This window comes from Tinamus guttatus, unplaced genomic scaffold (assembly GCF_059628265.1).
Source record: "Tinamus guttatus ecotype Peru unplaced genomic scaffold, ASM5962826v1 Tinamus_guttatus_pri_ptg000301l, whole genome shotgun sequence".
Taxonomy (NCBI): Eukaryota; Metazoa; Chordata; class Aves; order Tinamiformes; family Tinamidae; genus Tinamus; species Tinamus guttatus.
The window spans coordinates 2,821,013-2,837,183 of record NW_028288835.1 but is presented as its reverse complement, the minus strand read 5'-3'; the positions used below and the strand labels follow the sequence as shown (position 1 = coordinate 2,837,183).

The following is a 16,171-nucleotide window of genomic DNA, read 5'->3' as shown; positions in this document are numbered from 1 at the left end:
AAGTATAAATTTCAAATCAAAGAAGGAACGCTTGAGGTGTCTGAAAGCAAATCGGTGGCATCCAAGACTCCTGCACGTGTATTTTGTAAAATATACTGCAGTGTCAGCAACAGAACACACAACTTGCCAAAACATTTCAGACCAACAGCTTCAACGTCACAACACTATTTTGGCACTTGCGCAACTGAGCTTCCAGTTGAATTTAAGAATGGAGAAAAGACCTCAGTTGAAACCTCCCCCTCCCTTTGAAGTATTTATTGGTGGCCAAAGCAGCAAGGCAAGGTCGGGCCTGCCGGGAGCAGCAGCAAGGGGCTCCGGAAGGCCCGGAGCGGCCTCGAGGCGTTCAGTGTCACCCCGGGGATGGCCTGGGGCTGCTGGGACCTTCCTGCTGGCCGGGACGTTGCCACCCCAGGCCAGGGCTGCCACCGTCCCGCAGGGCTGCACGCGCGGAGCCCGGCCCTGCGCTGCTGCACAGAGCAAAAGCAGCGGCCTGAAGAGCCCGAGGCCCCTGCTGAGCCCTTCTGATGGAGCGTGTAATGGTGGAGCTAACAGGGATCCGTATTGTGTAGCCACGGGGTACCCAGGCAAACGCACCGCGAGCAGAATGTAGCAGCCTAAAGCCAAGCTTTAACGCAGGTAGGTGGACGTAAACGTGGTCTAAGGTGAGAGAGATGTTTACACCAGATGCTCTCCGCGTGCATCTGTCCTTCCCTTCTTATCAGCATTATGACTATGTGCAGCTGGCCGAGGCGTCCCAGCGGGGACTGTCCGTAGCATTACGAGGAGCCGCAGCGGTGCCAGTCCTGTAAAACAAGAACAGTATCTCCCCATCACCAGAACAAATTGTTTCTGATTGCTAATGCTGCAATGGAAGTGACTCTATGATGAAGAAGATTTTACTGTGTGTAATATTTGGAACTACAAGTTTGTGTTTCTTGTTTAACTCCCTTCTCTTTTGCAAAAGAAAAATTACATGTTTCTGTGGGTGAATCTGTATTGAATGACAGAAGGAAAGGGTAACAGCAATGATCTATCTTGCTTATTTGTTGTGGAAAAAAATGTATTTGTATTAAAGAAATGACCCAAAAGAAGTGATCTACGTAGTGATCTCTGTTTGTCATTTCGCCTCAGCCTCCTACATTGGCTACATGACCCTGTCCCCAGGGCAGTCCCGGTGTCCTCGCGGTGGCGCTGAGGTCCCCACGGCGGATGTTGTCCCCAGGGAGCTCTGCTTCACACCCGAGGTGTCCGTCTGGCTCATGCCATGGAGGTGCCATCTCAGGGACACTCGGAGAGCTGAAACCTGCACTAGGTTCATCCCTGCACTCCTTCTGTTTTTAAACAGCTCGAGGGTAATTACACAAAAACACAATAATCTGCACTCAGTGCCCAGCGAACGAAGGATCAGACTCATGTTTAAGTGTGGTAACTACATGGGTCTGTCTGTCTTCAGAATTACCATATAGTTAAAATGCCTTTAGACTTACACACGTATCTTAATTTGAAGATATAAGGCTATAGTGAAGTAATGTTGTGTATGGATTATTATATCATGTATGCATATGTTTCACATATGAACACGTTCTAGCATCTTTAATAATGGTTCACGAATGGCACAGGAGTGAAAAGTACCAAGATAGAGATGGCTTTTATTTTAATAAACTCAGAAAAAAAGACACCAGCAAAAGCTTAATGGCTCTCAAAAGTAAGATTGCTACTTACAGGAAGCCCGAAGAATGCAGTCAAAACAAATCAGTCTAGAAGAAAGTTCAGGCTTTAGAGAATCCCCTTCAAGTGCCTCTTTACCTCTAGAGTTTATTACATTTCAAGAGCTGGGGAAAAATCAGAAGAATGCATTAAAAAAGTATAGGTAAGATAGAGCTTTTACGCTGGGAAGAATGCTCTGGCAAAATTCGCATCATGAAAATTAAAAATAAGTACAAAACAAAACAAACAAAAAAAAATCAAGCTGTGGGTTTCTTCTTTCCCCTTGCCACCATTGGTGTTCTGGAACAGAACAAAACGAAACACGCTTTTCTGGCGAGCTGGTCTTGGGCATTATCAGCTTCAGGCCACTTTGTAAACTGAAACAAACACTGGCAGCTACACAGCAATTATTCCTATAATTCAATCAGAATTAGTTCACACCTAGATGCTGTTTTTTCTTCCCTAGCTATACATCAGATCAACAAGGTAGTCAAATAATTTAAAATATTTCAACTATCCCCTCAACCACATAAGTAACACTCAGACACACACACATATCTATATATACTTACCCTGAGAAGGCTTTCTTGTGCACCACACAGAGCTGTATGGAGGCTCAGGCACATGAAGATCATCGATGGGGAACAGTTATTCCCAGGCTTATTAGTAGAGATTCCAACTGCGGCTGCTCCATCTGCCCCCAACACCTACAGGCTGTTAGTAACTACGTGAACACCCATTTTCACCCAAGAGGAAGGTGTTTCCTGGGGCCGAGGTGTCTGCTCTGTGACAGGCAGCTCTGCCCCTCTCCCAAAACCGCGTGTGCCTCGAGGTACCCCCGGCGCTGCCACGAGCAATGGGCAGAGCTGGCACCAGCTCAGGCTGCTGTTTCAAGGCTACCGCTTCACAGTAAGTGACACTCGTGTTCTCCTCCTGAAAGGAAAAGGCAAAGGCTTCCTACCAAAAGTTACTTCTGCCCGAATCATGTGTGAATGCTCTACAGCCACAAAGAGGCAGTGCTCCATTCTGCATTTCCAGATACAAACTGTGATTTCCTCCTCAGCTTAGGAGCCTGCAGCCTGACAGGTATAATGTGAGAGGCAAAAACACACACAGGAGTTTAGGCTTTACTTACATTCTCAAGTTTTTCCTAACTGCTTGCTGGAAGTTTGCTCTCTTAACACAGGTACACAGTGAGACAATTAAAAATGCAACCGTAAAAGCCTTTGCACATATAATTGGAAACACCAGCTTTATTCTTGTTCCCAGTGCTTATTAAAATAGGTTCCTTACAGTTCCCTTAGCTGCTTTGAATCCGCTGGCGCCCATTAAGCCATGTCTTCTGCTTTACTCAGTTCTTCTTTAGATTCCACATCTGCCACCTCCGGGTGGCTGCAAGCAGCATCCTTAGCCGAGAACTTCCTCATTTTAATGTTTGGCAGTTTCTTCAGGTCACCATCCCATTCTCTTCAAGGAAAAAGAGATGTTACAGAAGGCAGTCACCAAGGTGGACAGCAAGAGAGCAGCAGAGCTGCTTCCCCTCTTCTCCAGCGACACCAACCCAAGGTGAGGCTGCTTTTCTAAGTTACACTCTCAGTTCTGCTGCAGCACACGTGGCCTCCAACGTTTGCACCTTGTGCACTCACTGCAGCAGCTCTCATTTCTAACTTCTATGAAGAATTTAAATTCTCTCAGATTTGACATTTTGGTTAAAAAATATATATATAACTGACTTTATTCACACCCATTATTTCTATCCTCTTTAGGCCAGCTGAGTTAGGCTGGACAGACTAAAGCCCCCGTCTTGCACGCAGTAAGAAAGCAGCTTGGCTACGTTTCCTTATCTGCACGCTAGCCCTCTGCTCTGGGTTATGGTTAACTAACTGCTGGCATCTCATCTAACTGACTTCAGGAATACACAAAGCACTAGGGAAGTTTAATTCACACGCTGAGCATCTCACTTGGAAAGGCTGCATAATGGCAGAAGGAATCACCCAGATACCACGTCAGCTCTAGGACTCCGTTAATACTTGCTGATCACAAGGTGCTGAGGGTAACGTTTCTCAGGGGCAAGGACAATATTTACCGATTATGAGATGGACAGACTTGTTTGGGCTCTACCGAGATGATAAAACAAGAACATTTCCAGCAGGTGTCTCAGTACAAAAAGTCAATGGGATGTTCATAACCCCGCAGCAGCCAGAGGCCTCTGCGCCGGGGTTTGTGCCTTCATCTCAGCACCCTGTGGCAGCGCCCGTGGTCAGTGTTCAGCACCCTGTGCCCTCAGCACTCAGGCCTTTCCTCTCTCCTTTTAAGCATCATCTCATTCACTAGAGCTGCCAGCAAGAGGGGGCACCGATTCCAGCAGCAGGGCCTGCCAGTTCCTGCAGGAACCAGGTGCAAGCCCCTTAGCTTCAGCTTCCTTAAGTGGATATAAATTGTCAGTTCTCTCGTCATTTTTATTCAGTCTATAAACACAAGCACTGCTGCAGACTGCATTACACCTGGGCTTGGCGTCGTATATTAGAAGGCTAGAAAATTTAATAGGCATTTTTACCCATATCATGGTAAGGCCTGACTCTACTTATTTATATAGTCAGTTACTTATAACTTAAGTCACCATATCCTGTGATTACCATCTGAAATTTCATTTATGAAGATCTTATGTTAAATAGAAAATCTTACATTAAATGCATCTTTTAAATATCAACAGTGAATCCTTTCAGTAAAAATCAGTTAGCTGGAGCTGACAATTAGATAAAAATAGTCTCTAAAAATAGCAAAAATAAAACAGCTTAAGTTACGGAAGTAGAATAATAACTAAGTTCTCTAAAATAGTGGATAGTTTATCTGTCATCAGCCAGTTTAACCTGTAACAGCTAAGAAACGCCAAAAATAGAAATAGTGCCAAAAACACCAAAATATCATATGTAAACTGCTTTTTCAAACAAGAAAGTTCTTCATAATTCTTACACAAATTATTTTTATTAAAAGCAAGAAGTTATAACATGCCAACCTCAGAAATAGAGCTCTGCACAATGATGAAGTAATGACAATGAAAGCTTACCTGAAAAGCCTGAGGTGCTTGGTGTTGACAAGGTCTGGGATTTCTAAAAGGAGTGAAATTAAATCCCGTTAGGTTTGTGGTGTCATCCAAAGCCTCCTTCCAAAGGCAGAAACGTGAACAACAGGGCTGCACGTTTTATTTCGGAGAGACAAAAACGATGAGGATTTGTGTTAAGGGAAGTCCAAGACAGAAAGACCTCTCACTGCTTAAGTAAAGGTGGGAACACCCTTGTGGTGCTCAATAGTATTTCCTTGGCATGCACAAGCTCCTTTTTTTTTTTTTGCAGCTACTTGTGAAATTTTTCCTTTGCTTTAAAAACATTAAGGTGCAGGAAGGTGGCATCTCACCTAGAGATGGAAAAAGGACCTTTCTCAGTGCTGGGATGGAGCAGCCTGGGCCCACACGGCCCTGCTGCTGTGCCCAGCGTGGACTAGATGGCCTCAAGAGAGAATCAAGGGGCAGAGGGGCTGATGCCACCCCCAGAGCCCTCCTGGAGCTCTGCTTGCAGCACGTCCTGGGACCTCTTGCTGAGATGGTTTCTGTCCTTCCAGAGCACAGGCTGCTGTGGCACTAACCTCATCTCTCTCCCAAAGCACCGGGATTTGCACGGATTTACCCAAAGCCAAACGTGGACTGAAATGTTTCTGGCCTAGAACAGATTTTAAGCAGCACGATCATGTCCATTAGAACTGCCAGAGAGAGCAACACCCGCAGTCAGCTCAACAGATGGTATCGGAGGCTGAAGTTGAACAGGGAAAAGGATGTTGGAAGCCCTGGCTGCTCTTTACAAAAGAGCAATTCAGTTGCACGATAGTGACCGCTGCAGAAAACGGCAGGTAGCAAACAGCACAGAACAGCACGTTAGCTGATACATCACAGATGTATCATTTACAATTAAAATGAACTTCCTTACATCCTGAAACCTCAAGAATCAACTAATGAAATGGGGACGTTTAGCTTTAAAGGTCATTTTACACTAGGCTTCTGTGAGAACACGAAAGGTAATTAAAAACCAAGCACCAAAAATGCAGGATTTTTTTGATGAAGGAGTTGTGATGCATTTCAGCTGAGCTCCATGCTGATCTCCAAAGGCACACACAGCTTTTCAACGCCCAGGATTCCCTCTCAAGAGCTTTGCTACGGAGACCATTAAAAAATGCAAATGACAACGTCATGAAGAAAAACAGCAGTAAAATTAGTTTAACTACACTTAAGAAGTAAGGAAGTGGTAAGTAACTGCCAGCTCCACACCCTCACAGATAGACTGTATGTTCCTCTATTGGTAATATACATTTTCTAAATGACTACAATCCACTATGCATTTGCATAACAATCAGTAGTTATCTCCATTGCCATTTGCATCCATCTGTTGCCATACACAATCTTTAAAGCTTTCTTGAATGCAGACAATCCGTACCATGCAGTCGCTTCATAACAATATGTATGCAAGCAAGAAGCAACCCTGCTCAAGAAGAGAAATAAATCCCTCAGTGCTGGAGTCAGTTAGAAGAGCTCCCCACACTGAAGCTTCCAGCAGTAACTAGCAAGAGCAGAAAAGCAGTTTCCAGCTGATTTCCATTTATTCCCCATCCCTAATTACAGTATTTAGCAGCAACTATTATCTGAATGAATAGCACGTCCTAGACAGAGAGCAAAACCTGCAGCAGCTGCAGTAACAATAAATGATTTGGGTATTTAATATGTGAAGTTGCACCCTGCTCTCTGAAGGCTTTACTTACTAATACTATTACAGCTTCAGAATATACATTCTCCTTTATTTGTGTTGTGCTTGTATATCTGGCATCTTTTTATCTAGTCCTATTGTTTTTGACATTTTTTCTACAAAGCAATAGGAAAAAGTTGACAAGTTAAAACGTAAAAGCAAAATCAGAAAGGAGATCTGCTACCACGGGGCAGTTTTGAGGCAATCACCTCTCTCTTCCTATGATGTCCCCCCACACTTTTAAGAAAACAAGATGAATTTCCATCATGAATGAAGTCATACAGAGCTCATCTTCTGCAGTACATGAAAGTATTAAGTACCCCTAGGAACATTTTTAGAGACATCCATTCTTTTTTATTGGCAAAATCCATTTGGGAAGGAGGGGGGAGACGAAATACAACATAACACAAATTTTCTTTGTTAAATCTCACTTCAGGTTCAAAAAATCTATACTGCTACCTGCACTAAAGAAACAATGCAAGCAAAGATGCAGAACTGCCAGAAAGCAAAGCAGAAACATATGGGTCAGAACCTATGGGTGCATCTTTCTTTCCCTCCCCCAACTCATCCCTGAATCAACCCAAGAATTCCCAACCAGTTTCTTCTGAGGAGAGAAAAATAAAAACAAGGCCTAGAAATTTAGTTAGGTTATGGACTTGTGAACAAAGGGCAACGTTGTGCCTCCTGGATTATTTCCAATGCCTTTCTGTACCTATTCCATAGCCGTCGTAGAGCTGCCTTTCCCGTTCCATGGTCTGCCTGATGACTGCTTCCCGAGAGCCGTGCTGCCTTCCTTGTCTGCCTTTAATGCTGTTCTGCAGCTCTATCTGCTCCAACTCCGCGTTAAATCGGCCCATGTAACTGAAAGAAATGAAACACATTTATGCTAGGAATAGTCATACAAGATTTTTGGAGAACAGAACCACTTTGATTGTGCTTATTTTCTGATTTTTGAGCAAGTCCAAGATACATTCCTCAGGTTTGAAATGTTATATTAATCTTCAAAAGTGTATTCAGTTCAAAACTGTATTCAGAAGCTGTATTCAGGACATACAGAAGCAGAAGGTGATCCACATCAACAATTATTTTTATACCTTTTTTTTTATTCAGACGTTTTAATCAGACTCCTACATGACCATAACTCACTTCCTGGAGACAACAATGTTAGATCTAAATTTTCCTGTCTTCTAAGCACTGAACTTCACGATCTCAGCAGGGTTTTCTAAAGTAAATTTCTTCCTTGGCATATATTATCCATCAGCTCCTACAGAGAAAACTGAATACAAAAAAATGCAAGTTTTTTACTGCCTTTGCAGTTCCACCAGAAGTGACTGGCAGGTTATAGGGTTCGCTAGCAGTACAGAAACACTCCCAAAGTTCTGAAAGTGGAATGACAGGCCAGTGAATGAGGATTCAGGAAAGAGGATTCCTTATCCATCACATCACGTAGTTGGCAGGTCCAAAATGGTGGCAGGCCATAGTTACCTATTTTCTGCAGCACATAAACAGCAAAACTGGCTCCGTACAAAGCAATTCTGTTATTTCCTGACCTAAAATTTCAACTGACCTGAGTACTGTTTAATTTTCTCATCATGTGTACACATCTTATTACATAACTGTCTGCAATCTTGACATAATTAACTACTTGATACTTTTAATAATAAATTTAAAATGCGCTCCTCCGATTCACTATTGTTTTAGAGATCTTATTTAAGAATCTTATTTTTTAAAGACAAATCAAGCTTTTTATCCCATTTTTAGCCCCCATCTTACTTTTCAATTAGTTCACCAACATCCTTCTTCGTGTATTCAGTCTTACTGGGGTCAAGGTGACTTTGAAACCACTGTAACTTTTCTCCTACAAGAATAAAGTGAACATTAATGATTATATTATCACTCTGGAACATTTAAAGTTTTTCAAAGTTTTTGAAATGAACTCCCATTTCTCAGGATTTCTGAATAGCTTTACAGAAATTTGGCTTAATTACATGTTGTGCATCTGATTTAAAAGTGGCTGTAATAGGAACATCTTAAAAGGTAATCATTGCAGATGTATTTTATGTTTCCCTTTAGTATTAAAAAAGAAGGAAAGAAAAAGCTATTACCTTTTTCCTTTAAACTATTGGAAGTTAGTGTCTAAAATATTACTGGTGTCCACTCTGGACAAGCTCTTTCAATGGCAGACATTCCTTTATGTTGCTCAGGGGTCATATACACTGCCAAAAATTAGGCTGTACTCTGAGCTCCAAGCTCGATCCTGCATAAGTAAATATGTCAAGTATCTTAACAACTCTGCAAAATCTACATTAAGATTATGGAGACAGATTATAGAAAAAAAATATAACTGGAGTTATAATTATAACTGGATTATAACTGGAGTACCTATGAAGTTGGTAAAACCTAAGTTCTGTGATAAAAAGTGCTGTGCTCAGTAACAGAAGTCCCCACTCACCAATGATACTCAGACGTAGAGCTTTTTCAGTCTTCAACCTAGCAAAGAAAAAACAAAATAATCAAGAATTAGTGCTGTGCAAATAATTTTCTTTCTCAAAAAATCATTCTGAATCCAAGATAAAAGTCAAGATAAAATTTCAAATATAAATATTTGTCAAATTGTACACCTTATTCGAACTCATGCAAAAATTCATTTTTTTGGTTATAACTACCATCTGAAATTTTGTCTAATTTAAATACTTTCTTGTAAGAAATTAAATAGAAGATCAGGATGAGAACAGGATATAACACTTTTCTTAGAAAACAGCAAAAGGAGTTTTCATGAAAGACCTGTGTTGTAATAAAGAAATTCTTTTCATTGAGTATTTGTAATATTCTGCTGGTGTATTTGGTGAGCTTGCTTAAAGAATAAAAAAAACTATTACAGCCCTTTGCATCCTTGCAAATCAGACATGTCTTGTGGAAATATCATACTAAGAAATAATAATCTTTTAATAACTGAAGACAGCGATGACTGAATATCTAAAGTTAATGTGCTAAGATACCAAAATTAACAGCTATACAAAAAAAGATAAAGAAAATCCTTTTTTTTTTTTTTTCTCCTCATTCCATCTCAATTCACAGGTAGGATACTAAAGTGTTTTGAATTCCAGGACATAGAAGTACCCTATTCAGTTTGGGATTAACTGCCCTACTGGGAGGTTCTTGGGGATTGAAAAGTCTCTAGCAGTGAATATGACGACTCCTGCATTTAGTCCTGGAGCTCTTAGATTCAGATGGCAGCAGAGAAAGTTGCTGGCCATCATTTAATTTCAAGAAAGCAGGGATAAAATAGTACATTATTGGGATAAGGGGGTCACTTGCCACTGGAAAAATACCTTAGCCATGCCTGGTTAAGTAAATATATCCAAACACTTGTGGTAAATTTAAGGGGTTTTCTAGTCTTTAATAACAATTATTCACTGTTTGACAAAGAAAAAATACCAGCAAAATTCAACACAACTGAGAACTAAAATCCTCCTTCAATATATTCCTTTTTTTTCTCTGTAGAATTTCACCAGTATTTTGCAATTAACTGAAGTAGCTCAAAGGTAGCTCAGAGATCTCTCACTTGTAAAAACTTAGATCAAAAGATCTTAGTTTCTAGAAACTAACATGACAAAAAACAAACATGTCAGTTCATTACTACTGTGAGGATTAGTTTTTAGAAAAAGTATTTCTCCCTGTGCAGACAGTCCAAAAGCTGGCTGAAGATACCCAGGTATACAAAATAAAGGAGCAAATGCATAGCACAAGTATGCTGCTGAGCAAGACTTCCACTCACTTCAATACATGCCCAAGTCTTTTTACTTCTAGATACTTCATCTGCAATCAGTATTTTAACACAAAATGTTCTAAAGTGGCACTGTCATCAGCACTTAGGCCACCTTTAGTCTTTTTAAAGAAGGATAATTTTTTTCCCGGTTCCACCGAAGGAATCTGCAAGAATCAATCTCAGAGTGTCACAGCTGCAAACAGCACCACTAGGAGCATAACCATTCAAGGGAGAGCAAAAGGTCAGATAAGGGGAAAAGTTAAAGAAAAGTTAGGGAAAAACAAATAATAATAAAAAATAAACAGCACCACAAGGAGACATTTAAAAGCTTCCACTTACTCCTAAGGGGTCACTTCACACCATATCAAGAAAATGTAAAAACCTCTTAGCCTTCCTTTATCAGAGCATGATAATATTAGACTGATATATTTACAATGAAAGCTCCTGAATAATTTACAATATACGCACAATAGAAAGGTCATACTCTGTCTCAATAAAGAAGGAAAAAAAAATCAGAAATTCTGCAATAAATTGGCTTTAACTACCAAAAAACAGAGAGATTTTAACAGTTAGTCAGAACATGACTGGTGCTGATACATTGCTGCTAAGAGGGGTTGCAGGAATATTGCCCTGTGTTCTGGTTTCCTAAAACAAAAACAAAACAATGTTCCACTAGCACCAATGAACAAGTACCACCATCTCATACAAATTATTTAACAGTTTTCACTATTTTTATTTAACTGTTATTATTTAACAGAGCAAACTATTTGCCCAAGTGAATGAAGATTCACGTGTAGATTAAGAAAAAGCATCTTGACCAGGATATAATGGAATTTGAGTGCTGATGGAGCCCTGAGGAGAACTGAGTGATATAGGCAAGAAAAAGAAGTGTGCTTCAAGTGAGGATATGGCCAGCTTTCCCAGATCAACTGCTCTGTCTGCTCTTCATATTGTCTTTCTGGGCAATGAGCTTCTTATTACTGTCATATTTCATACAGCAAACCTGCACTGAGGAGCAATAGGGCTATCAAAGACCTCAGCAGAATTCTCCTTCCTTTTTCCGAGTGTTGCATGAAGCATTGAAACTCCTTGAGGGATTCTCTTCCCTTTTTCTTATTGACTTTCAGGGGGAAGAGAAGAGGGATTTCTAAATATTTTATAGCTCAATAAAATTTCCTTTCTCATTTAACATATACAGGTGCTTTCTGAGTAGTGATTTCTTTTCATCCTCCAAATAAAAAAGTAAAAAAAAATGTTGTCCAAGCCTAAACTCTAAGTAGCCAAGAACACTGTATTTAGCAGGTACTAAGAAAAGTGTGTAGAGAACAAACAGTTCCTGGTATTTCTGCAAAGACACTTTCTAACTAAAAGCTGCTCAAGGGCTTTCTACACCCGAATGGTGTCTTTGTACTGAGCAGTCATCAACAGGCAAAATACACACACCTTCAAGAAGCGGTTAGTGCAAGAATAAGATCCCAGCATCTTCTGTCAATTAATGTCACAGCTGAATTAAATTAGTTTCCTAGATTCACTTGATGACCCTGGTCCCCAGTTTAGAAGAAAAACTGAAGAATCAACTCCTCCATGCTACAAAAGGGTCTCTATGGAGAAATTAATCCCTCTACTCTGTGCTGGTGAAATCACAAAATGGGAATACTGCTTCCAGCTCTCCCAGCATTCAAGAAGTATTGCTTCCATGATATAAAAAGCATGGTCAAAAAAGTATCAGACCTGCAGATGAAACCAAGAGAGGAAATGCTGCAGGAATGATGAAGGAGCTTCTCCTCTTGACCACCAGAGAATGTACCAATCATACGGTCAAAGAGCAGGCTTGTCATTAGATATAGCAGTAATGTGGAAGAACAAACACTTCTGTGAAATTTCAACTTTCACAAGTCATTTTCCATCAAAAAAGTCTTTGTAAACAGTTGTAATTAGTCTCAGATGTGGAAGAGACTGTGCACCAGAAGATTTCTTATGATCAAGCTGCCCTTTGCAGAAAGGTCTGAGAGATTGGTAAAAGGAACCCAAACTGGTCTGGGCTGCTTCCTTCTCCTGAATGCAATGACTACACGTCAGCACTGTTCACCTGCCAGGATCTTTTCATTCTTTTTCATGGAAAGGATGACCTCACTACTGCAATATTAATGCATTATGAGAGGAGTGATGCATTTGGTATTCTAGTTGGAACAAAACGGATTGGCCTATGCAACCTCTAATAGATGCTTTAAAGCCTTCTCTAAGGAGGAAAGAAAGGGTAGGTTAAATGGGAGAGGATTACTCAAGAGGGAGTACTTTGGTTTAAATTCTTACAAGAGGAACCAAAGGTAACACCCTCTCACCAAGGACATGTCAATACAGGTGCCTGTATCAGTATAACTCGCCCACATGGACAAACACTAGAAGATTTCATGAAGTGGACCAAGTCATAAGGAGTAATCAATACCCCACTCCTTCACACAATAAGCTTTCTTATGCTTGTTTTTCTTCATGGTGAAGCCGCAGATGTAAGGGCTAAGCATCAAGTATGAGTCAACTATCTTTTTGTGACTAAGCTCTCTGAGTGGCAGTTATGAGGCAGGAAAAGAGAGATAAGTGCTGGAAGTTGTCAATTAAGCACCAGACAAAAAAAAAAATCTTAGTTACACTCAATAGTCAGAGACCACAGGCAAAATATGAAGCAGCAGGGAAAACTTCTTGCACCTTAGGAGACTGTCCAGTCTGCCACACAGACTGCTTATAAACTCTTGCAGTAGCTCTGCTGAGGGTGCATGGTGTGACACTGCTGTGTTACTGAAGGATCTCTCTCCTGAAAGGGCAACTGAAGGGTTCCCCTCCTCTAAGAGCAGCCTTTCTCTGCACAGAGCTGAACATTCAGCCCCAACCATGCCAGCTGGAACATCTCTGAGGAGCTATTGTCATTTTCTGGCTTTCAATAAAGCAGTTCTCCAATGTAACATCTTCAGATAAATGAAGACTCCAACCATGTACTAGTGTACTTTCATTAAAAAATGCTTTAAAGCTACTTTAGACAGCTACTTCAGTAGCTTTCTAAGCAAAAAATTATACTGACTTTCAAAAGTGGTACAATATGTGTACTAGAGAAAAAGGATGTGCACTGAGAAAGAAATCAAAAATCAGTGTTCTGCAGCTGTGTTCTCCAACCTAGTTTAGTGCTAGATAGAAATCAGCTGTGAGAAGGAGAAAAAAAAAAAGCAGAAAACTAACTTTGCCTTGGAACAGTAAGAAATCAGAAATCACCAAAGAGGTATTAATTATTCTGTTTCATTCAGAAGTCTCTCTTCTTTAGAAAAAACACCATATGAAGATTTCTGGGCTTTCTTTTGTTTGATCTCAGCACAAGCAGGTAGAACCTCAGCAAGATACCTAGTAAATCCTGGAGGAAAGTCAAACTAGATGACCAAGCTTCTCAGTCAAGTCAGTCCCTCTCTTTGAGTAGGGAGTTTCATGCAAGACACTCATGCACTCTGAACATTTCCAGAAGACTTAGCAGCATCTGAGGAGTTTAGATCCACCCCACAGCACAGCAAAATATCTAGGGCAATGTTAGACAGTAAATGACATTAAATCAATAGCATTCGACATCCAGGTAATAAAAAGCAAAATGTTCTAATAAGAAACCTAACTTGCAAGGATTACACCAAAAGTAACCGGAAGAACTACATACTACGTGTAAATTCATTTAATAAGTCATTCATTTAATAAGCCTGTCAGATCACATGGTCTAGCAGTTATACAGACTTTTTGTTGTTCTTATTTTAAGGTTGTATCAGAATAATCATAACCTACACCACCCCAGCAACAAAAACAAAAATCTGTATGTTCTGTAAAAAGTCAGTCAACTCACTTTTCTTTCTTTTCCTGTTTGTGTGCTTCCCTTGCAAGCTGGGCAGCTTTTCTGCTATAAGGATGGACGACTTTTTTCTCTTGCTTTCCTCCTTTGTTTTTTAGTAATTTCGGCTGAAAGAAATAAAAAATGTTATCAGACACTAAAGGTAAGCAAAACATGTTAGAAGGAAGCTAGGAGCAAGCACCATCATAAAGACTTAAAAGCTCAATCAGCTTTTTGCAGAAAGCCCTTGACTTACTGTAGCAGCATATGAGCTCCACCACTTAGATCCTGCCCTCCTCAGTATGTCAAAGAGCAACAAAGTCTGTCCAAACTACTTACACACAGTCCATGCAGTAGCATAATTATCAGAAAACAAGTGCTCTTTGACAAATTATGCAGGAGCCACTCTCAGAGCTCCCTGCAGGCCTATACTGGATATCTAGCATTACCTCTTCTAACTACTTTGCAGTAAATGTCCTCAATTTGCACGGGGATTTCTCACAAAGGTGATAGGTAATTTGTACAACATGTTTCATGTCTCCCTGCATCCCTGGTCCTCCCTCACACCAGGCAACAACTGGTTGTTTCTTTAGCGGCACAGGGAGGGGGCAGTAACTTGTGAATCTGAAACACGCTTTAACTCAAGTTTAAGCTTAGATTTTTTGGGGGGAGGAGGAGTTTGAACGCTTGAAAAGTGAAAAGCCTTAAGAGAAAATCTGCAGCACGAGGCCTGTAAAATAAGTTTTAACGGGAGTCCATAGGGAATGTGGCTGAGCACACACGCGGGACTCAGGAATCAGTGAATCTGTGTTTCTGCCGCACGCGGTACTTGACGTTAAAGCCCGCGGAGGAGCAGAGCGCGCAGGACACGGAGCCGCGCGGAGAGGCCGCGGCCGCGGAGTGAAGCACAGGCCCCGCCACGCTCGCGGCCATAGCGCTCCCGCCGCCGCTCGCCGGAGGGAAGAGGGAGGACGGGGGAGGACGGGGAAGGAAGGGGGAGAAAGAGAGGGAAGGAGGAGAGGGAGAGGGAAGAGAGAGAGGGAGAGAGAAAAGGCCCCGCGCAGGACGCACCATGGCGACCGCAGCGCCGCCCGGTGCCGCCGCGAAAGGGGCCCGTGCTGCGGCGCACGAGGCGCCTCGATAGTTCCGGGCGGGAGACGTTGCCGCCCGGGCGGGCTGTTTTCCCAAATTCGCTAAAAGAAAAGGGCGAACAAAGCCAAAATTCTGTTAAAACGGCCTCGCTCTCGGCGCCCTGTTGGAAAGTAACCGCCAGGAGACAAATGCAGTGCGAATGGGAAAGCACCACCGTGGAGAGCAGAGCATGGGCTGCGGGAGGGAGAGGTGACACGAAGAGGGAGTCACCAAAGTTCACAGGGGCAAACCCAGAGCCTGGCTCTGCCAGGCCGGCTTAACCCACGGAAACTCCAGGCCAGGCCATACCAAAGCACCAGCCTCGCCAGGTGCCTGTTTCCACTATAAATACCCCTCTCTTTGGAGAAGAGAGCGCCCAGGTGCAGGGCAGCGTCATGTACAGAGCTGCGAGGTGGAGCCACGCGTCGGCAACACATTTAAGTACATTTAAGGGCCCTGAGGTCATGAACATGTTTAAGGACACTGGGATCACGAACACATTTAAGGGCCCTGAGGTCATGAACACGTTTAAGGGCAGCTTGGGGACTTAGAGACCTTTGCCAAGTGGGGCTGATGCTCTGATGTAGGTGGGTGTTTCAGCAGGGTGTGAGGAGCCACTTTCTGCCTTTCCTGGGCTATAAAACCATCTTGGGGGTGGTTTTATACTTTCTGCTGTAATTTAGGAACTTTGATCTAATCTCATTGTGTGTGTGTGTTTGTTGTTTTTGTTTGTTTTGTTTTGTTTTCAAGGTGGTTTTCCTGTCAGGAAAAATTGTGCAATGATGAAGATATGCATGGGAAAACAAAATACTTTATTTCCCTGTAAAGGAAAATAATGAGATAAGGTGCTCTGCCCTTAACATCAGGGAAGAATAGAGGCTTCAAAACTTGAAGATGTCCTTGATGATTAAGAATTTTGTA

The 16,171-nt window shown here is 41.8% G+C and overlaps 1 protein-coding gene across 1 annotated transcript; it reads right to left on the bottom strand.

Annotated features, from left to right (window-relative positions):
* Positions 1–3,021: 3,021 nt before the first annotated feature.
* Positions 3,022–15,052, bottom strand: TMA16 (translation machinery associated 16 homolog). The gene is made up of 7 exons (XM_088528140.1): positions 14,942–15,052; positions 14,135–14,307; positions 8,950–8,987; positions 8,271–8,355; positions 7,210–7,358; positions 4,775–4,817; positions 3,022–3,174 (listed from the first exon to the last, which is right to left on the bottom strand). The coding sequence occupies exons 1-7, from the start codon at positions 15,050–15,052 to the stop codon at positions 3,036–3,038; spliced, it is 738 nt and encodes a 245-aa protein (XP_088384266.1). The 3' UTR covers positions 3,022–3,035.
* Between the last annotated feature and the right edge of the window lie 1,119 nt (positions 15,053–16,171).